Source organism: Pristiophorus japonicus, chromosome 2 (genome assembly GCF_044704955.1).
Source record: "Pristiophorus japonicus isolate sPriJap1 chromosome 2, sPriJap1.hap1, whole genome shotgun sequence".
NCBI lineage: Eukaryota > Metazoa > Chordata > Chondrichthyes > Pristiophoridae > Pristiophorus > Pristiophorus japonicus.
The window spans coordinates 346334740-346357658 of NC_091978.1; the positions used below are offsets into that span (position 1 = coordinate 346334740).

Below are 22919 nucleotides of genomic sequence, written 5' to 3' on the forward strand. Positions count from 1 at the left end.
TTTTCACAATTCAGTACATCAAAATCCAATTTAGTAAATAAGGTTTCTTGTAAAGCGATTTGTAAAACAATATTTTAAATCTGTTGGCAAACTTAAAAAAACCATTGCAAAATTTATAATCGTTACACTACATAAATGCTTAAATACTTCATTGTTATAGTTACAAATACTTGGGTACAGAACAGTACTGATCTGCCTCATCACTTACCTTCTGCTGGTCGATTCTGGGATTTTAACACATAATGCCTCGTAACAATGAATGTCAAGAAAACGGCTACACCAAAAATTAGTATCTTCAAAGCAGCAGCCAAACGCCCAGATATGTCCACCAATGCTTGAAAGTTCAAACAGAATTGCAAGTTAAATGGTCAAGTCCTAATGTAGCTCCATTGTTTTGAAAATCACACATAGCTCTCCTCCCCGAAACACACAAAAAATAAAGAAAACGCCCTTTCAATATGTTTATTTTTACAATTTAGTCATTTGAGTGAGGAGGAATTTGTATCAATCCTAGCATTCAAACACTGGAGACCAGCAAACACAACAGTTCTTTGGTATTTGATGGTTAATGCACAATCTATTCATTAGCTGTGGTTGGACTTTCCACTTCAAAGAAAATAAAACTTACATTTCACATGCAAGAGAAAAATGAGATAGCACAAGTGCAGTCCATGAGGCACGTTATCAAAATGACCTTGTGTTTATCTTATGGTGCCTTTAGATAAACACGATATAACACATTAGTAGTGACTATGAAATATTCACTTGGAAAACACGATTATTAACCAATTCTGACCTTCATTCACTTTTTATAATTGCATACAATAACATTACCTGTTGGTCACTTTTCTCAGAGATCTGTTCAGTGCTTATATGTCAACTATTGCTTCATTATGTTGTTGTGGTGTGCTGAATTCAATTAAAAATTATTGTGTTTTTTTGGTTCATTCAGATTGCACAAGATACCATTAATGTAGAGTAAATTTGGTATATATGCCAGAAATATCAGCAGGCTAAAAAGGCATTGATTATCCATAAATAAACTGGTTTTAAGAATTAATTGTTGAAAAAAATAATGCTCTTCGTCAAATTGTTTTAATTTGGACTAATAATTTTTTCTCAATTTAATATATAAATACCAAGGTTTATAGCTTTTATAATTTTAGTGGATATTTACTTTGCACACTTAATTTGGTTCCATTCCCAAGGCCTCTTCGAACTGGCGCAGGTATTTCAACAAACACATTACAGCGGTACAGTCCCGCATCATCCTGAATGATATTTTCAATTGTCAGCTTTGAATTTGTTTTGTTCATGGCATGAGAGAGTCTGTTGATGTAAGCTGGATTTGTAGCAGCACTGGTAATGGTTGCATTGAGGACTGGGACCGAGTCTTTGGTCCATTCAACCTGGATGCTTTCAATCATTTGGTCCTCTTCATAAGAGCACTGCATGTTGATGGAGTCTCCTTCAAAGGCCTCTATTTCTGGAGGAGACTGAGAGACTTCCATCCTATCTGTGACCACTGTCAAGGGAAGAACAGAATAAACAAGCTGGAGAGTGTTTTCAAAGGATGCAGCAGTGATATACCAAAAGGTAGTTGAGACAGCCATTTTTTTCTTATTGTTAAACTTATTTTTACAGCTTTATCTGATTAAAATTTGAATGTTTTCAACAGATTCCTGTTGAGGTCGTTACATATATCAAAATTATACAGTGCAAAGCATCCACACTGTATCAATAGAGTAATGTCAAAGAAATTCCACAGAGTAAGTGAAAAAAGTGAGGTGGAATTAAGACAGAAAGAATCGAGTTATTCATAACTATATTGTACTCATAAAGTATAAAAGCATATGATGCTTACCAGCAACAAGTAGATGATTTGTCAGAAGTACCAATAATAACTGGCATTTTCCTACATCCTTCATACTGTCACTTACTTGAGAAGCTGCTACATTTGCCTTTTATCAATATGAAAATGTCTTTGTTGTGGAATATTTCAAAATACTCAACAAAAATCTGAAAACGAGGATCCAAATGGAATTTATTTGCACGCGTGGGAGACAACTTGCTCTCTGTTTTGAGCCAAGCTTCTCAAATTGCTACAGCATGTACTCGATTTTTATACATTCAAATGATGCATTGTACAAAGTCCCCGCCTCCCTTCTAGAACATTCCATATTAGATCATTAGTTTTCATTCTGTTACTACCGGGTGTCCACCTTAGTTTAGATAACAGTTAGACAGTAGGCAGTTGAGGTCAGCTCATTTAGCTTAATCATATTTCACTTTATCTTGTTTAGTCTTGTCCATTGCTTCACCACACAGGCTATTATCCAAGATGGTCAGCACATTTAGCTTAATCATATTACGTTTTATCTTGTTTCGACTTGCCAATTGTTTTGTCACATAAGCTGTTTATTCAAGATATCTGGTTTCTTGCCACACACGCTATGGTCCCTGTATTGGGCCCTGTCTCCCTCGTGCTCCCCTTTCAGTCCCCTCTATAATTGGCTATAATTGGCCCAAGGTAGCCACTGAGTTTAAGTGCTGATAGTCTGGAGAAGTTTGCTCTAATCTGTACATGTTCTCGTACACGGCTCTCTGCGTTTGAGTGGTTGTGGCTTTTGCCAACTTTCTGATTCTTTGTCGCCTGTATTTATAACAGCAGCTTGCTATCAGGTAATATAGTGATTATTACCTGGAAGGAGACCAGGGTGTGGGATACTATTCTTATCCAGGGATGTATCTGGACGTTCATGCTCCGTGGCATTGAAGATCATCTGTCGTCTTTTGTATACTACTATCAGTTAATGAAGTCCACTAGTGGTTGGTGTTTGTGGGTGGAAACAGAAGCTCGCCGTGTTGCTCGGGCATATGAGCGGTCTGTAGGCGAACTGTTTTTCACTCGTAGTCACACAGTACTTCCCCTTATCCTTGTAGGCAACCCGGGTTGGCTCGTATTGAATCTGCATTACTTCCACAGTGCAATTTGTGGTAGTATTCCTATATTTTACACTTGGTACAATGGGTAAGGTTTTTGGCCCTCAGCCATGGCTGGGATCATCATGATCATTCCGAAGTATTGTGTGTGATTTGTCACACAATTTGTATCAGTGGGGTATACCTGGATCACCCTCGGAGTTGGCATGCTGTCAGATTGCTTGGATCACTGGCCATATCTTTTGCTTCCTTGTTACTGATCCAGCTGGGGACCTCTCCCTGGTGCAGCTGGTCCACATTGGCACGCACTTGACCATTTACCCATGCCCCACAGGCGTGACATAGCATTTCATTTTTATTTTCTCGCTGGTTCTGTGTTTTGGCATCTATTAGACGGCCGGTGGTCTTTGCATGTGCCTTTAGGATGTGGGTTATTCCCAACAGGGTTTCTGCTGTGTTTGTCCCCAGCTGGTTTCACTTTTGAGCCTCGATGTTTGTTTGTGTCAAAACCCGCTTTATTTTGTTATTTAACTTTTCGAGCTCTTACTCTCGATTTCTAGGGTATTGACGAGTAAAGTTCCCATGTTGAACACGGTCCCCACAACCCCCATTTTTTCCTGCCCAACTTTCTTTCTCGTTTACTACATGTCTCCGACCCTTGGGCAGTTTGGTCTATGACATTTTTTATTAGCGTTTTATATAGCTGTTGGGTTTTTGGGCTACATCATGTTGGGAGGAATATCCGAACCAGATTTAATAGCACAGGCACAAGCTCATTTTCATACAATATTCTCCCATTGTTCACCAATACCAGTCCATCTTTAGGACCTGGGTTGTCTCCGGACACTCCCAGGGTTTCAGTGTCGTAGTGGTTGGTGGTGGTATTGTTAGTGGCTTCGTAGGTGAGGTCGTTGTTGTTGGGTGTGGTGGGCAGACTCTCCACCATCCTGTGTTGCTCAAATGTGCTAAGCTGTTCCAACTGCTTGGTGGGACTTTGTTGTTTTCAGGGTCTTTCAGGTTTGCTGGTGTCCACCACCAACACTGTACCTATGACCTCGGGTCTCAATGTAAGTGTAGATTGACATGAAATTTTGCTTTTGGGTGCATGACAAGCTTGTCCAGTAAGACACATTTTTAAAGCAGGTGTTTTTAATGTGAGCTAGCTATGGGAGCGTGAAACATAAATCGTGTTTTTACCATGAGGTTAAAGGAATCAATATGGTGGATCTGAATTCTGTTTGGTGTGAGGAAGCCTTTTAATTTCTAGCTGAGGGTTGAGCAGTACCTTGTTTGGTCAGAAATTCATCTAAAATGGAAAGATCAAAAGTGTCAAACATTTAATTGGATACAGTTGGGGAATTACAGATTCTTAGTGTATGTGCTGGAGCGCAGCTCCCTGGAACATCGTGGTGGAGGTGCGGTGAATGAGGGTACAGGACCCAAAAGAGCCAAGGGCCCAGGGGCTGCACAGACCTGCCCACACTGGGATATGTGTGTGCACTAGGTCCATGCAGCAGAGCAGGTCTCCAATTGTCCTGGTTAATCCTTGCTACTGAATAAAGGCCTAACTCTGTCAAGCCCCTGTGGTGGCTGATGTGCAACGGTCACCACATGTTAAAAAAATTCATGCACAGGCATCTTCCACCCCTCAACTGGAGTTCAGGATTGGAACATCAGGTCCTTCATTGAAATATCTGTGAACTCTCGTGGAAGCAAGTCATCCTCGTTCGAGGGACCGCCTATGATGATGATGACCCACGTACACCTGTCTGTATCTAATTCGACATCGTGGAAGTTGGTTCAGTTGTGGATCCCATTCGAGTATCCTCCTATGCCATTCGAGTATCCTCCTACTGTGTTTCCTCTGGTGAAGAGGGACCATTTTCCATGTTCTGCATATTCTACGCAAGGCCAGCATTTATTGCCCATCCCTAATTGTCCTTGAGAAGGTGGTGGTGAACCGCCTTCTTGAACCGTGTGGTTCCCACTCCCACAGTGCTATTAAGGATGGAGTTCCAGGATTTTGTCCCAGTGACGATGAAGGAACAACGATATACTTCCAAGTCAGGATGGTGTGTGACTTGGAGAGGAACTTGGAGGTGATGGTGTTCCCATGCGCCTGCTGCCCTTGTCCTTCTAAGTGGTAGAGGTTGTGAGTTTGGGAGGTGCTACTTGAAGAAGTCTTGGTGAGTTGCTGCAGTGCATCTTGTAGATGGTACACACTGTAGCCATGGTGCGCTGGTGGTGGAGAGAGGGAATTTTTAAGGTGCTGGGGTGCCGATTAAGCAGGCTATTTTGTCCTGGATGGTGTCAAGCTTCTTGAGTGTTGCTGGAGCAGTACTCATCCAGGCAAGTGGAGAGTATTTCATCACACTCCTGACTTGTGCTTTGTAAATGGTGGCAAGACTTTGGGGAGATAGGTGGTGAGACACTCGACGCAGGATACCTAGCCTCTGATCTGCTCTTGTAACGACAGTATTTATGTGGCTGGTCCAGTTAAGTTTCTGGTTAATGGTGACCCCCAGGATGTTGATGGTGGGGGATTTGGCAATGGTAATGCCGTTGAATGTCAAGGATAGGTGGTTAGACTCCCACCTGTTGGAGATAGTCATTGCCTGGCACTTAGCGTGAATGTTACTTGCCACTTATCAGCCCAAGCCTGAATGTCCACCAGGTCTTGCTGCACACGGGCATGGACTGTTTCATTATCTGAAGAATTGTGAATGGCACTGAACACTGTGCAGTCATCAGCGAACATCCCCACTTCTGACCTTATGATGGTGGAAAGGTCATTGATAAAGCAGCTGAAGATAGTTGTTTCTAGGACACTGCCCTGAGGAACTCCTGCTGCAATGTAATGGGCTGAGATGATTGACCTCCAACCACCACAACCATCTTCCTTTGTGCTAGGTATAACTCCAGCCAGTGGAGAGTTTTCCCCCTGAATCCCATTGACTTCAGTTTTACTCGGGGTCCTTGATGCCACACTCAGTCAAGAGCTGCCTTGATGTGTCAATAGCAGTCACTCTCACTTCACCTCTGGAATTCAGCTCTTTTGTCCATGTTTGGACCAAGGCTGTAATGAGGTCTGGAGCTGAGTGGTCCTGGCGGAACTCAAACTGAGCATCAGTGAGCAGGTTATTGGTGATCAAGTGTCGCTTGATAGCACTGTCGACGACACCTTCAATCACTTTGCTGATGATTGAGAGTAGACTGATGGGGCGGTAATTGACCGGATTGGATTTGTCCTTTTTTTTGTGGACAGGACATACCTGGACAGTTTTCCACATTGGCTGTTAGATGCCAGTTGTAGCTGTACAGGAACAGCTTGGATAGAGGCATGGCTCGTTCTAGAGCACAAGTCTTCATGTTGTCAGGACCCATTGCCTTTGCCTTATCCAGTGCACTCAGCTGTTTCTTGATATCATGTGGAGTGAATCGAATTGGCAGAACACTGGCTTCTGTAATGGTGGGGACCTCAGGAGGAGGCTGATATGGATCATCCATTTGGCACTTCTGGCTGAAGATGGTTGTAAACGCAGCAGACTTGTCTTTTGCACTCAAATGTTGCACTCCATCATCATTGAGGATAGGGATATTAATGGAGCCTCCTGTTCCGTTAGTTGTTTAATGGTCCATCACCATTCATGACTGGATGTGGCAGGACTGCAGAGCTGAGATCTGATCCGTTGATTGTGGATTTGCTTAGCCCTGTCTTTCGCCTGTTGCTTCTGTTTTTTAGCATGCATGTAATCCTGTGTTACAGCTTCCCTAGGTTGGCACCTCATTTTTAGGTACACCTGTTGCTGCTCCTGGCATGCTGTTCTGCAGACCTCATTGAACCAGGGTTGGTCCCCTGGCTTGATGGTAATGGTAGAGTGAGGGATATGCTGGAACATGAGGTCGCAGATTGTGGTGGAATACAATCCTGCTGCTGATGATGGACCACAGCGCCTCATGGATGCCCCATTTTGAACTGCTAGACCTTTTCTGAATCTATCACGTTAAGCACAGTGGTAGTGCCACACAACACGATGGAGGGTGTCCTCAGTGTGAAGATGGGATTTCATCTCCACAATGACCGTGTGGTGGTCACTGCTACTAATGCTGTCATGGACAGATGCATCTGCGACAGGTAGATTGGTGAGGACGAGGTCAAGTATGTTTTTCCCTCGTGTTGGTTCTCTCATCATCTGTCACAGGCCCAGTCTGGCAGCTATGTCCTTCAGGGCTCGGTCAGTAGTGGTGCTACCCAGCCACTCTTGGTGATGGACATTGAAGTCCCTGACCCAGAGTACACTCTGTGCCTTTGCTACTCTCAGTGCTGCTTCCAAAGGTGTTCAACATGGAGGAGTACTGATTCATCAGCTGAGGGAAGGCAGTAGGTGGTAATCATCAGGAGGCTTCCTTGCCCATGCTTGACCTGAAGCCATGAGACTTTATGGGGTCCGAAGTCAATGTTGAGGATCTCAGGGCCACTCCCTCTCGACTGTATACCACTGTGCCACCACCTCTGGTGCATCTAACCTACCCGTGGGACAGGACATATCCAGGGATGGTGATGGAGGAGTTCGGGACATTGGCTGAAATGTATATTCTGTGAGTATGACTGTGTCAGGCTATTGCTTGACTCGTCTGAGGGACAGCTCTCCAAATTTTGGCACAAGTCCCCAGATGTTAGTGAGGAGGACTTTGCAGGGTCGACTGGGCTGGGTCTGTTGTTGTCGAGTCTGAAGCCGGTGTCGAGGTCGATGCCGGGTAGCCCTTTCGGTTTTATTCGTGTTATTCTTGTAGCCTTTTTTTACAACTGAGAGGCTTACTAGGCCATTTCAGAGGGCAGTTAAGAATCAACCACATTGACTGGAATCACATATAAGCCAGACCGGGTGAGAATGGCAGATTTCCTTTCCTAAAGGACATTAGTGAACCAGATGGGTTTACCATAATCCGATAGTTTCATGGTCAGCGTTATTGACACTAGCTTTTTATTACAGATTTTAATTTAATTAACTGAACTTAAATTCCACAGCTGCCATGGTGGGATTTGAACTCACGTCTCTGGATCATTAGTCCAGGCCTCTGGATTACTATTCAATGATGCAAGGCAGGTGCATGCTGCCATCTTGGATTTAAACAAACTTGACAGGATTTCTTTTCACATTCCTTGAACTAGTATTTTTGGTTCAAACATACCTTTTTCAGCTTAATGAGCTTTGCTGGCAGGAATTGACAGGTAGACACTTGTTCTAAAGGCTCAGCTGCCTGTACAGATATTAAAGCAGCATTTTAACTTCATTATATTGACCAGACATACCGACTGACCTACTTGTTATTCTTCCCACAGTAGAAAAAAAACTTCACTTCTAATGAGTAAAATTATTTACAATTGTACAAAGAATTAATTACTCTGTCTTACCCTTGACTGAAAAACCTTGGTTAAAGACTGCTTTCGGAAATAATTTAAAAAAATGTTTCAGACCTTTCTTCAATCTTCAGTATAACAGTAACATAATCTCAGTGCATGAGCTGGCAAGCTGAGTAAATTGCACCGCTGTGCAAGTTAGCAATGACATACCTCCACACCTCCATACCTAGCTTGTGATAAAGAAAGAGATGCCAAGGTTTGTGGGTTGATAACCCATCTCTATTTTTGTTACCTACACCAACAGTATGCTTTCACAGTTCCCCCAAAAAATGCTTCACAAGAACTGAATTGTTAGAAGTAAAAGAGTTAATTGGAAATATATTTGTGATTTAAAATATACTTGTGAAAATGAAAATGCTTTAATGTAAGGTAACTAGTCATTTTTTTATGTTAATGCACTGAATATGACTTCTTTAAGGATCTCCACATTCACAGTAAATCCCTCACATTGATTTATCAATGAAAGGCCAGATACTACACTGTGGGAAAGCAGCAGAAAGTCTGCAGAGCAAGACACTACTAATACTATTCTCTCAAATCTCCCAGCAGTATCTTACAGAGCAGCATAGAGGCCTGGGAGATGATCCGCTCAGTCACAAAACAAAGGGAAGTGTTCAGGCAAACGCATTCGAGAATGCCAGTCTCATGGAAAGAGCTGAAGGATTGTGGTGTTGGGTCTAAATGTCCTGGCGGATGCTGCAAAGGAACTCAACATACCGTCTCTGTCCCCAGGGGGGTCGGCCTCACCCACCGCCATGGCACCAACTTGAACGCCCATCAGGGCCGAGACGTGTTCCTCGAACAGAGTCAGGACCAGCAAATCAGAGTTCCCTCCTGCAGTCCGCATCTGCTCCCTGCGCTAGTGGGCGAGCTTGTCATGTGAGATTAAAAAGAACGTCTGAGTGCCTTACATAGTTTAGCACATATAACTAACTGTTTGCGAATCTTCACAGTTCAATGTAACTTCCATTCGCTGCGTGGTCTTGCTGTGGCAATGCTTGAATTAGGGTGCCAGGACCCAACAATAACGGGGAGGCTACTGTCTTCGAGATTCATATGAAGACTGAGGAGTCACCAACATGAGGGGTGGGTCTGCATAGAAATATAGAAACATAGAAAATAGATGCAGGAGTAGGCCATTTGGCCTTTTGAGCCTGCACCACCATTCAATAAGATCATGGCTGATCATTCACCTCAGTACCCCTTTCCCGCTTTCTCTCCATACCCCTTGATCCCTTTAGCTGTAAGGGCCATATCTAACTACCTCTTGAATATATCCAATGAATTGGCATCAACAACTCTCTGCGGTAGGGAATTCCACAGGTTTAACAACTCTCTGAGTGAAGACATTTCTCCTCATCTCAGTCCTAAATGGCTTACCACTTATCCTTAGACTGTGACTCCTGGTTCTGGACTTCCCCAACATCGGGAACGTTCTTCCTGCATCTAACCTGTCCAGTCTCGTCAGAATTTTATATGTTTCAATGAGATCCCCTTTCATCCTTCTAAACTCCAGTGAATACAGGCCCAGTCGATCCAGCCTCTCCTCATATGTCAGTCCTGCCATCCTGGGAATCATTCTGGTGAACCTTCGCAGCAGTCCCTCAATAGCAAGAATGTCCTTCCTCAGATTAGGAGACCAAAACTGAACACAATATTCCAGGTGAGGCCTCACTAAGGCCCTGTACAACTGCAGTAAGACCTCCCTGCTCCTATACTCAAATCCCCAATATACCATTTGCCTTCTTCACTGCCTGCTGTACCTGCATGCCAACTTTCAATGACTGATGTACCATGACACCCAGGACTCGTTGCACCTCCCCTTTTCCTAATCTTCCGCCATTCAGATAATATCCTGCCTTCGGTGTTTTTGCCACCTCATATGCATCCACATTATACTGCATCTGCCACACGTTTGCCCACTCACCTAACCTATCCAAGTCACCCTGCAGTCTTTTAGCATCCTCCTCACAGCTCACACCGCCACCCAGCTTAGTGTCATCTGCAAACTTGGAGATATTACACTCAATTCCTTCATCCAAATCATTAATATATATTGTAAACAGCTGGGATCCCAGCACTGAGCCCTGCGGTACCCCACTAGTCATTGCCTGCCATTCTGAAAAGGACCCGTTTATCCCGATTCTCTGCTTCCTGTCTGCCAACCAGTTCTCCATCCACGTCAGTATATTACCCCCAATATCATGTGCATTAATTTTGCACACCAATCTCTTGTGTGGGACCTTGTCAAAAGCCTTTTGAAAGTCCAAATACACCACATCTACTGGTTCTCCCTTGTCCACTCTACCAGTTACATCCTCAAAAATTCTAGAAGATTTGTCAAGCAGGATTTCCCTTTCATAAATCCATGCTGACTTGGATCGATCCCGTCACTGCTTTCCAAATGTGCTGCTATTTCATCTTTAATAATTGATTCCAACATTTTCCCCACTACCAATGTCAGGCTGACCGGTCTATAATTACCTGTTTTCTCTCTCCCTCCTTTCTTAAAAAGTGGTGTAACATTAGCTACCCTCCAGTCCATAGGAACTGATCCAGAGTCGATAGACTGTTGGAAAATGATCACCAATGTATCCACTATTTCTAGGGCTACTTCCTTAAGTACTCTGGGATGCCTACCATCAGTCCCCAGGGATTTATCGGCCTTCAATCCCATCAATTTTCCGAACACAATTTCCCGCCTAATAAGGATTTCCTTCAGTTCCTCCTTCTCACTAGACCCTCGGTCCCCTAGTATTTCCGGAAGGTTATTTGTGTCTTCTATCGTGAAGACAGAACCAAAGTATTTGTTTCACTGGTCCACCATTTCTTTGTTCCCCATTATAAATTCACCTGAATCTGACTGCAAGGGACCTATGTTTGTTTTCACTAATCTTTTTCTCTTCACATATGTATAGAAGCTTTTGCAGTCAGTTTTTATATTCCAAGCAAGCTTCTTCTCATAGTCTATTTCCCCCCTCTTAATTAAACCCTTTGTCCTCCTCTGCTGTATTATAAAATTCTCCCAGTCCTCAGGTTTGCTGCTTTTTCTGGACAATTTATATATCTCTTCCTTGGATTTAACATTATCCTTAATTTCCCTTGTTAACCACGGTTGAGCCACCTTCCCCGTTTTATTTTTACTCCAGACAGGGATGTACAATTGTTGAAGTTCATCCATGTGATCTTTAAATGTTTGCCATTGCCTATCCACCCTTGAAGTATCACGTGCCAGTCTATTCTAGCCAATTCACGTCTCATGCCATCGAAGTTATCTTTCCTTACGTTCAGGACCCTAGACTCTGAATTAACTGTGTCGCTCTCCATCTTAATAAAGAATTCTACCATATTATGGGTCACTCTTCCCCAAGGGGCCTCGCACAACAAGATTGCTAATTAGCCCTTTCTCATTACACATCACCCAGTCTAGGATGGCCAGCCCTTTAGTTGGTTCCTCGACATATTGGTCAAGAAAACCATCCTTAATATACTCCAGGAAATCTTTCTCCACCGCATTGCTACCAGTTTGGTTTGCTCAATCAATATGTAGATTAAAGTCGCCCATGATAACTGCTGTACCTTTATTGCACACATCCTTAATTTCTTGTTTGATGCTGTTCCCAACCTCACTACTATTGTTTGGTGGTCTGTACACAACCCTCATTAGCGTTTTCTGCCCTTTGGTATTCCGTAGCTCCACCCATACCGATTCCACATCATCCAAGCTAATGTCCTTCCTTACTATTGCATTAATTTCCTCTTTAACCAGCAATGCCATCCCACCTCCTTTTCCTTTCTGTCTATCCTTCCTAAATGTTGAATACCCCTGGATGTTGAGATCCCAACCTGGTCACCCTGGAGCCATGTCTCCATGATGCCAATTACATCATATCTGTTAACTGCTGTCTGCGCAGTTAATTCGTCCACCTTATTCCGAATACTCCTCGCATTGAGGCACAGAGCCTTCAGGCTTGTCTTTTTAACACACTTTGCCCCTTTAGAATTTTGCTGTAATGTGGCCCTTTTTGCTTTTTGCCTTAGGTTTCTCTGCCCTCCACTTTTACTTTTCTTCTTTCTATCTTTTGCTTCTGCTCCCATTCTACTTCCCTCTATCTCCCTGCATAGGTTCCCATCCCCCTGCCATATTAGTTTAACCCCTCCCCAATATCACTAGCAAACACTCCCCCTAGGACATTGGTTCTGGTCCTGCCCAGGTGCAGAACGTCTGGTTTGTACCTCCCCCAGAACCGGTTCTAATGTCCCAGGAATTTGAATCCCTCCCTTCTGCATCACTCCTGAAGCCACGTATTTAGCTGAGCTATCCTGTAATTCCTACTCTGACTAGCACGTGGCACTGGTAGCAATCCTGAGATTACTACTTTTGAGGTCCTACTTTTTAATTTAGCTCCTAGCTCCCTAAATTCGTCTTGTAGGACCTCATTCCGTTTTTTACCTATATCGTTGGTACCTATATGTACCACGACAACTGGCTGTTCACCTTCCCCCTTCAAAATGCCCTGCACCTGCTCCAAGACATCCTTGACCCTTGCACCAGGGAGGCAACATACCATCCTGGAGTCTTGGTTGCGGCCACAGAAACGTCTATCTATTCCCCTTACAATAGAATCCCCTACCACTATAGCTCTCCCATTCTTTTTCCTGCCCTCCTGTGTAGCAGAGCCACCCATGGTGCCATGAACTTGGCTGCTGCTGCTCTCCCCTGATTAGTCATCCCCCTCAACAGTACCCAAAGCGGTGTATCTGTTTTGCAGGGGGATGACCGCAGGGGACCCCTGAACTACCTTCCTTCCACTGCTCTTCCTGTTGGTCACCCATCTCCTCTCTGGCTGTGTACCCTTTACCTGTGGTGTGGCAAACTCGCTAAATGTGGTATTCACGACATCCTCAGCATCGTGGATGCTCCAGAGTGAATCCACCCACAGCTCCAGTGCCGCAATGTAGTCTGTCAGGCGCCGCAGGCGGATGCACTTCCCGCACATGTAACCGTCAGGGACACTGAAAGTGTCCCTGATTTCCCACATAGCACTTTCTAACTGAGTAGCAAGGTTAACAGCGCATGCAGGCCCTTGCAGTGGGTGAGGCTTCAAATGGGAACCTTCCAACTGGCCTCGCCCACGTAGAGCATGGATTCCCAAACACTACATTGAGCAGAGAGTGCACGGTGAGATCAGAGCTTAGTATCTTGATGGTTCAAATATAAGATACTCACCCTTACCAGCCGCATCATGTCATTCCACTTTTGTACGCATTCAGTGGCTGTCGTAGCCACCGTGACAATCGCAGAAACTTGTGAGATTTCCCTCCATAGGCCTCTGTGAGTTGGTACCCGCCGTCTTTTCAGGGTATCAAGGAATGCATCCAGGGCAGCGTCCGAGAACCGATGGGAATGCTGACGAGCTGCTGTTGGGTCTGCCATGCTCAGCTTCTGAGTGAGTGCGTAGGAAGCTAATCTAACTACGAGGCATTGAGGCGCCCAATGAAATCCAGGTGGTGCCACTATGTCTGTGGCGCAGCTCCAAGTGCTGCCAACTCCCAGATGTTGAGCCCATGCTTAACAGCTCACTTAGCGCAGCGTAGTGTCACCAGGTAAGTGTTCAACGCCATGATTTCACGCTGCTAGCAATTCTTTCGGCGTCAACACTGAATTTCCTGTTTGGGGACCGCGCCTGAAGCGAGGCGCTAAACATTTCTCTCATGGAGTGATAACGCCTCAAAAATGGCAGTACCGAATTTCAACCCCTTTGGCTTTTCAATCTGGAAACGAACGACTGAGAGATGATCTTATAGAGATGTATGAGATTATTAAGGGTATAGAAGAAGTTAGCTGAAAATATTACTTTCAATTGAATTATGGCAGTAGATCTGGGGGATACATGTTCAAACTAGAGAAGCGACTCGAGAGGTACCAGAAAATTCTTCTCCACACAAAGAGTGACCAACATGTGGAATAAACTTCCAGGTAGAGTCATGGCAAATTATCCAAAGGTGGGCAGCGGTAATGGTGCAAGGACACCCTCAAAGCCTCCCTGATAAAGTGCAACATTCCCACCTGGCCAGGGAGTCCCTGGTTAAAGACTGCTCTAAGTGGAGGAAGTGCATCCGGGAGGGCGCTGAGCGCCTCGAGTCTCATCGCCGAGAGCATGCAGAAAATAAGCGCAGGCAGCGGAAAGAACGTGCGGCAAACCTGTCCCACCCTCCCTTACCCTCAACGACTGTCTGTCCCACCTGTGGCAGGGACTGTGGCTCTTGTATTGGACTGTTCAGCCACCTAAGGATTCATTCTAAAAGTGGAAGCAAGTCTTCCTCGATTCCCAGGGACTGCCTATGATGATGATGATGAGAGTAATGGAAGAAAAAACCCTGAAATAATTTAAGGACCACTCAACGGTAGTAGAGGGTGACATTCGGATTCCTCTGGATGGATAAACTAATAGGAGCCAAATTAAAATATGATCTTGTGATCAATCATTCCCAGATTTAGATTTAGCACAAGCAGAATAAATTTCCTTCTACTGTACTCCATCAACATGCTTAACCTCAACATCAGAAGAACACTCTTTCTCCACAACCTCGTTCAGTGAGGTTTCCAAATTTGTGCCAATTAGTTTGTACTCTGGATCTGCATTCTGCTGGGTTGAGACTGTCCAAATTAACTTTGCGTAAGACTCTACAACCAGCAGAAAGAGGCTACTTTTGTACCACCAGTCTGGGCTGTATTTTAGTCCAAGTCCCAAAGATGAAAGGAAAGTTCCTAACCTGTTGCATTGTCCAGATTTTACATTAACGCATTAAATATTTAAAGATTTTAATTATTTTATTTTGTTTTGTACTTCATCACCAAGCTGCAAGTAAATTTGCCATGTTCTCCCCATGATTTGTGCCTCATGCAATTATGACAAATTATTATATCCCAAATGTGTATCAATATAATTTGTACCTACATCTAAAAGTGTGCATTAATAAATGGCCACATTATTGTAGACACTGCAAATAGACTGCAGTCTGTACCATGGGCTTTTACTTCTGGTAAAATTCTGTTTGAGGAGACAAGATAACTGATCAAGCTAAAATGAACCACTTTATCAAGGATTCATTTCCTGCGATCACAATCTTTCCGAATCTCTTTTTGTTACAAGCAACATTACCACATATGCTGCATTGAAATTTCATTTTTTTTAACTGCACTAGATTTCGAAAGCTGAGGATAAAATGATCAAACAAATTAAGTAAACAAATCAACCATAAATCAATATAAGCTCAAGAAAATCTCCCTTAAAAGCTAGTTGAAATTTTATAAAATAACTATTTAGGACTGGGTATCACTAAGAATAGGCTATATAGTGATTCGTGTGGAGTGAATGAGCTAGGGCTAAAGATCAGGGAACAGGATCTCAATCTTATTACCATTTGTGAAGCCTTCTGATAATTGCTGGGATCAGGAGCCAAAAGACACAATGAACAGGTTCACATCTGTGGAATGGCCATTAAGGTGAGGAATGGAAGGACTGTTATTGATTGTGGAACCAATCCATACGTGAGTCACGTTTTTAGGAAAGGAAATTAAAATCATTAGCAAATAATGTTTTTAAAATGTATGGCTGTCAATATTTTCATGACATTTAATTTTTGGTGATAATTTAGTACGCAAAATTACTGAGGCTTTGATAGTACTGAATTGCTACCTTATCACGTCAACGGAAAATAAGCAAATATTGGAATAAACTTCAAAATTCGACTCTTTCTCCAGTTCAATTTCCTTTAAAATTGCCTTTTACCTTAAAATGAACAGAATATATAAAAATAAAAATCAGCCTTTTTTGTCATGAGTCTGTCCGTATATGTTTGTGGATAAACTTGATCTTGATTGCACGATGGCACGATGGCAGGAAAACAAAATGCCAGATTGATAACGAATGTTAGAAGAAATGTAGATGTTAGATATCAGAAGATCTGATTAGAGTTTGGTGCCATTTTGCAGAGGGCTTTTAAAGTTGTTTTTATTTTTATTTTGTTGTATATGCAGTCTAAATTATCAGATGCAAAAAAAAACTGAAGTAATTTGATATATGTGCAAATGCACTGAATGTTAGTGTCTTTAACAAAATCTGTGTTCTATCACAGAAAAGGAAAAATCAAACTAACTTTATCTTTTAAAGAGAGGTTGGAATGGCCTTTGGCACAATATCAAAAACAGAATTCCCTCCCACAAGCTTGAAGTTGGAAATTACTCCTAAAATGTCAGCATTTAACCCCCAATCATTTTGTGTAGGTTGGAGCCAACCACCATTTCAACCTGAACTGGATTGTTGCAAGCTTGTGGCTTGTATAAACTTTGAAACTCAGTTTCAAACACAGTACTTTTAGGATGGGATTAATTTGTACAACTACCATCTTGTACAGTTCACTAACTTTCAAAAGCAGGGAACATTCAATGATATACAATCATAAGGACATAAGAATTAGGAACAGGAGTAGGCCATCTAGCCCCTCGAGCCTGCTCCGCCACTCAACAAGATCATGGTTGATCTGGCCGTGGACTCAGCTCCACTTACCCGCCCGCTCCCCATAACCCTTAATTCCCTTATTGGTTAAAAATCTATCTATCTGTGATTTGAATACATTCAATGTGCTCGCCTCAACTGCTTCCCTGGGCAGAGAATTCCACAGATTCACAACCCTCTGGGAGAAGAAATTCCTTCTCAACTCGGTTTTAAATTGGCTCCCCCGTATTTTGAGGCTGTGCCCCCTAGTTCTAGTCTCCCCGACCAGTGGAAACAACCTCTCTGCTTCTATCTTGTTTATCCCTTTCATTATTTTAAAAAACAAAGCAATTCTACAATTTTTTTTTTTTTTAATGTATTTATTTATTTATGTATTTATTTATTTATTCGTTGCCAATCTTTCCAATTCTTTGTCAGATCATCTTGTCAGATTACAAACGCCAGAGGTCACCTTGGGCCCATTCAAGGATCACTCTGCGCCAATGCTCTTAGCCAAAAGGCCGAGAGCCAAAGCATCGTACCTGGAAGTACTGCAATACCAGGTTCGTGCCATGGAGGTGGATGGGTCAGGCCCCCCACCCACCTCCTCAATTCTATTCTACAAATGATTTCAACAAAGGTATCTAAAATTAAACAGTGAGCTGGAAACACCACTTCCTCACCCTGTCCAAGTGAATACAAAGCACCTATTTGTTAGGGTGGGAGATGTTGGGTGTACTTTTCTTAAAATGTTTGAATTTGAGCCCCACCTTTGATGCCTTAGTCCCCAGAATACCCTTTACCATCTTGCACTTTGTTATTGCCCTGGTATGGATCCCATCTTTACTCCCTCAATTCAAAGGAGTGCAAACTACCAAACAGCCCATTACACCAGGATTATCCTGGAGCAAAGATAACAATGGGCTCTTTTACTCTACGACCAAATACTTCCTTAAACCCCTCTCCCCTGCTACCTGCACCCTCGCCTTTAATAAAGGCAAGGAGGTCATAAACGTTTTTTGTCTCCAAAAGAGACCATCTATTCAGTTGCTTCCCCCTTCCTCTTGTCCCCTGAGCTATGCTTCACTCCACTCCCCTCCATACCTTAGCCATGAACCCTCATCACTCGCTAGTTTTTCCCTTATGTATTCCCCCTGCCACCTCCCCCCCCACCATCCCCGTTCTATCCAAGCTCACTTAATCCATGACATCTACCTCCTATTCCTTTGGTTCCATTCCCCCTAAACTCCTGATCACCCAACTTCCTTTCTGGCCCTAATTTTAGTTGATATTAGGCCATAGACTGCGGCCACTACGGGTGCGTGTGATGTGTGCACATGCCCAAAGAGGCCCCGTAAGTTCCGGGTTTAGGCGCGCAAAGCATTCGCACCTAAACCTGGCACTTGCGATCTGTCAAAATTTCTTTTGAAAAATTGCGTGCCTCCCGGGAGAAGGGCCTTCACTGGCGAAGATTTGGGCTATTTGCCCAACGAATATCCTTCAAACTCTTATGCGTGGTAAAAAATAGAAAAAAAAATTATTACTTTAAAAAAAATTTAAACCCTGCCCATGAAGGTAAATTTATGTTTAACACTATTAAAACATTTTTTTTAATTCTAAAATTAATTTTCTTTAATAAAACATTGAATTTAATTTAATTTCTATTACTTTTAAAATAGTGAAGTGTTTTTTTTAATTTATGTGTGCATTTTCTTTATTTTTATCGTATTCACATTGATTCTTGCATTGGAACTCCCATTACTATGAATGAGAATCATCATCATAGGCAGTCCTTCGAAATCGAGGAAGACTTGCTTCCACTCTAAACTGAGTCCTCAGGTGATTGAACAGCCCAATACGGGAATTACAGTCTCTGTCACAGGTGGGACAGACAGTCATTGAAGGAAAGGGTGGGAAGACTGGTTTGCTGCACGCTCCTTCCGCTGCCTGCGTTTGTTTTCTGCATGCTCTCGGCGACAAGACTCAAGGTGTTCAGCGCCCTTCCGGATGCTCTTCCTCCACTTCGGGCGGTCTTTGGCCAGGGACTCCCAGGTGTCGATGGGGATGTTGCATTTTATCAAGGAGGCTTTGAGGGTGTCATTTCTTCTGCCCACCTGGGGCTCGCTTGCCGTGTAGGAGTTCCAAGTAGGGCGCTTGCTTTGGAAGTCTTGTGTCAGGCATGCAAACAATGTGGCCCACCCAACGGAGCTGGTCGAGTGTGGTCAGTGCTTCAATGCCAGTGATGTTGGCCTGATCGATTGGTGGTCCAAGCCCACGAGATCCTAGGAAGTGCTTATGCTCCTGGGAAGAGCGAGCCTCTGTGCTGGGCTGCACATCTAAGCCTGGGACCCGAACTCTACGTTGGAGCGGGATGACCAGGTACTTTCGCATTTTGTTTTGTGGCCGGAGGCATCCACTCATGGGAAGCCTCCAACAGCAATTTTTGGCCCATTGTAAATGGTTCCCTCTCCTGAGGCACTGTTATCACCCCCTCCTCAAAACACTCACCCTCAACCCACTATCCAAGATGTTCTAATCTCCCAGATTGGTCCACATCCATCTCTCATGCAACTCCCAATTTGGATTCTTCCAATTAAGTTTCCGCCCTTCAGCGCCACTGAAAACCAAAGTTGCGAATGGCATTCTCTGTGACTGTGGTGCATTTTATCTCCTTGTTTTTCTTCAACTCCCTTCCATTTTCAACATAGTTGATCAGATAATCCTTCTCCAACACCTCTTCTTTATTGTCCAGCTCCATGGGACTGCCTATGCTCGGTTCCACTCTTTACCTATCTGATTGCAGCCAGTTCAACTCTACCAATGGATTCTCTTCCTACCCCACACCATCATCTCCAGAGGCCTCTTAGAATCCATCCTTGGCCCCATTTTCTTCTCATTAAGATACTGCTCCTTGGAAACATTCAAATGGATGCTGATGACACCCAGTTCCATCTATCCATCACTGTGCTTGATTTTTCCATCACCTCTGTGCTGTCAGAGTGCTTGTCTGATAGCCGATCTTACATGAGTTGCAATTTCCTTCGGCTAAGTATGGGAAAACCCATTACCTTTGGCCTATGCCACAAATTCCATCCCCCTCCCTGGCCACTGTCCCAGACCGTTTGCAACCTAAGCATCCTGTTTAATCACAAGCTGAGCTTCTGACCTCATAACATCTCCATCTCAAAGATGACTCACTTCCACCACTGCAACATCATCTACATCTATGCCATCTCCCACTGAAATCTTCATTCGTGCCTTTGTCACTTCCAGGCTCAACTACTCCAATGCTCTCCTAACCAATCTCCCATCCGCCACAAATCTTAGCTCATCAAAAACTCTGCTGCCTGTATCTTAGCTGCACCAAGTCCTGTTCACCCATCACTCCATCATCACTGACCTCCCCAACGTCTCACATTTAAAATTCTCGTCCTTGTGTTTATGTCACTCCAGGGCCTCATCTCTTTTAATCGCTGTAATCTCCCTCAGTGGTAAACACCCATATTATCCATTCTTCAGACTCTGGCCTCTTGCACATTCAATCTTCACTTTGTCATTGCCCCATTATTGGCTTCCAAGCGTTCTGATCCCTAGATCCCACTCTGGAATTTCCTCGAAACATTTTTGCCTTTCCACCTCCTTCTCCTTTAACGCCACCTTTTTGACCAAGCATTTGGTCACCCTTCATAACCTCTCATTCTTTGGCTCAGTATCTATTTTTCTTCCGTATCTGAAGCACATTGGGATGTTTTTCTACGTTAAAGATGCTAAATAAACACAAGTTGGTGTCAAACGAAGAGAGACAAATAAAGAGAGAACAGCCAGACTTGCATTAATATAGTGCCTTTCTTGTCCTCAAGGTTTCCCAGAGCAATTCATTGCCTTTTATGAAAAGCGCTCCCTATTGTTATGTAGGCAAACAGGGCAGGGGGGTTTGCACACAGCAGGGTTCCGCACACAGAAAGGTAAGATTGGGCCAGTTAAAGAGTTTTGATGCTTCAGATTGAGAGATGAATATTGGGTGTGATAATGGGAGGACTCACTGTTCTTTGAATGTTGTTGTGAGATCCTTTATGTCCATCTGATGAGGTAGGCAGGGACTCGGATTAATGTTTTGTTGAAAGACAGCACCCCCAATAATCCAGAATGGAGCTTGAATCCACAACTTTCAGATTTAGATGACAGTGCAACTATTACAAATTTCAGATCCGCCCCAGATATTCTTGAGAGATTTGATCACTTCGGTCACTTCTGTAAGCGATCATTGCACCTTATGTACAGAAGTGTGACCATACTGCCTAATATCTAGTCAGATAATAGCATAACCTCAGAGCGTAACAATAGTACACACCCTTATAAGAACATAAGAATTAGGAGCAGGAGTAGGCCATTCAGCCTCTCAAGCCTGCTCTGCCTTTCAATATTTCATGGCTGATCTTCTACCACAAATCTACTTTCCTGCACTGTGCCCATATCCCTTGATTCCCTTAATATCTAAAAATCTTATCAATCTCTGACTTGAATATACTCAATGACTGAGTCCCCACAGCCTTCTAGGGTCCAGAATTCCAAAGGTTCACTGCCCTGAGTTAAGACATTTCTCCTCATCTCAGTCTTAAATGGCCAACCCCTTATTCTGAGACTGTGACCCCTGTTTCTCGACTCCCCAGCCAGAGGAAGCATCCTCCCTGCATCTACCCTGTCAAGCCCTATAAGAATTTTGTATGTTTCAATGAGATCACCTCTCATTCTTCTAAACTCTACAGAATATAGGCCTCGTCTACTCAATCATAGGACAATCCCCATCCCAGGAATCAGTCTGGTGAATCTTTGTTGCACTCCCTCTATGGCAAGTATATCCTTCCTTAGCTAAGGAGAACAAAACATACACAATACCCTAGGTGCAGTCTCACCAGAGCCCTATATAATTGCAATAAAATGTCTTTACTCTTATACTCAAATCCTCTTGTAATAAAGGACAACATACTTTCTTAATTGATTGCTGTACCTGCATGTTAACTTCCTCTGAACACCAACATTTCCCAATCTCTCACCATTTAAAAAATACTCTGTTTTTCTATTTTTGCGACCAAAGTTCATAACTTCACGTTTCTCCACATTATATTCCATGTGCCATGTTCTTTCCCATTCAATTAGCCTCTCTTATATCCCCTTGAAGCCTCTTTGCATCCTCCTCACAACTTACATCCCCACCTAGCTTTGTATCATCAGCAAATTTGGATATATTACATTTGGTCCCCTCATCCAAATCATTGATATAGGTTGTGAATAGCTGAGGCCAAAGTACCGATCCTTGCAGCACCCCACTAGTTACAGCCTGCCAACCCAAAAATGACCCGTTTATTCCTGCTCTCTGTTTTCTGTCCGTTACTCATTCCTCGATCCTCAGGTATGACTAATGACCTGAAATGGACATCATGGGATGTAAATTCCTTAGCGTCCCAATCTTGAAACGATTCTGGCCGCATCCAGCAACAATGTGCTGGAACACAGACCTGAGTACTGAAGCAAATTCCTCCTCGGGCCTCATCAGAATAAAGCAGTTGAGTTGCGAGCAACAATTAGCCCCTCCTGTTGGGACCATACTAATTTTGTCGCAGGCTGAGTGATAAGTCTGGGGGGGTAGGCAAGAGATGATGGGTGGGCTGGCAACAGCTCACAGTTGATTTGTGAAAAAAGGCCCCGACTAATTCAGCAGTGGTCCGAATGCTTGTGCAGATCGGGCTCAGGTGAAATTGGTTGTCGGTGAGCACACTTTAGACCCATGAAATGAAAAGAAAGACTTGCATTAATATAGCACCTTTCACGACCACTGGACGTCTCAGAGCGCTTTACAGGCAATGAAGTACTTGTGGAGTGTAGTCACTGTTGTAATGTGGGAAACATGGCAGCCAATATGTGCACAGCAAGCTCTCACAAACAGCAATGTGATAATGACCAGATAATCTGTTTTTTGTAATGTTGATTGATGGATAAATATTGGCCACGACACCAGGGATAATACCCCTTCTCTTTTTTAAAATAGTGCC

General features: G+C 43.4%; 1 protein-coding gene across 1 annotated transcript; it reads right to left on the reverse strand.

The window, feature by feature from the left end:
* Window positions 1–200: 200 nt before the first annotated feature.
* On the reverse strand, window positions 201–13805 carry LOC139228234 (uncharacterized). The gene is made up of 6 exons (XM_070859417.1): window positions 13605–13805; window positions 8137–8205; window positions 6216–6360; window positions 4229–4249; window positions 1173–1525; window positions 201–347 (listed from the first exon to the last, which is right to left on the reverse strand). Exons 1-6 carry the CDS (start codon window positions 13803–13805, stop codon window positions 201–203), a joined length of 936 nt encoding a protein of 311 aa, XP_070715518.1.
* Between the last annotated feature and the right edge of the window lie 9114 nt (window positions 13806–22919).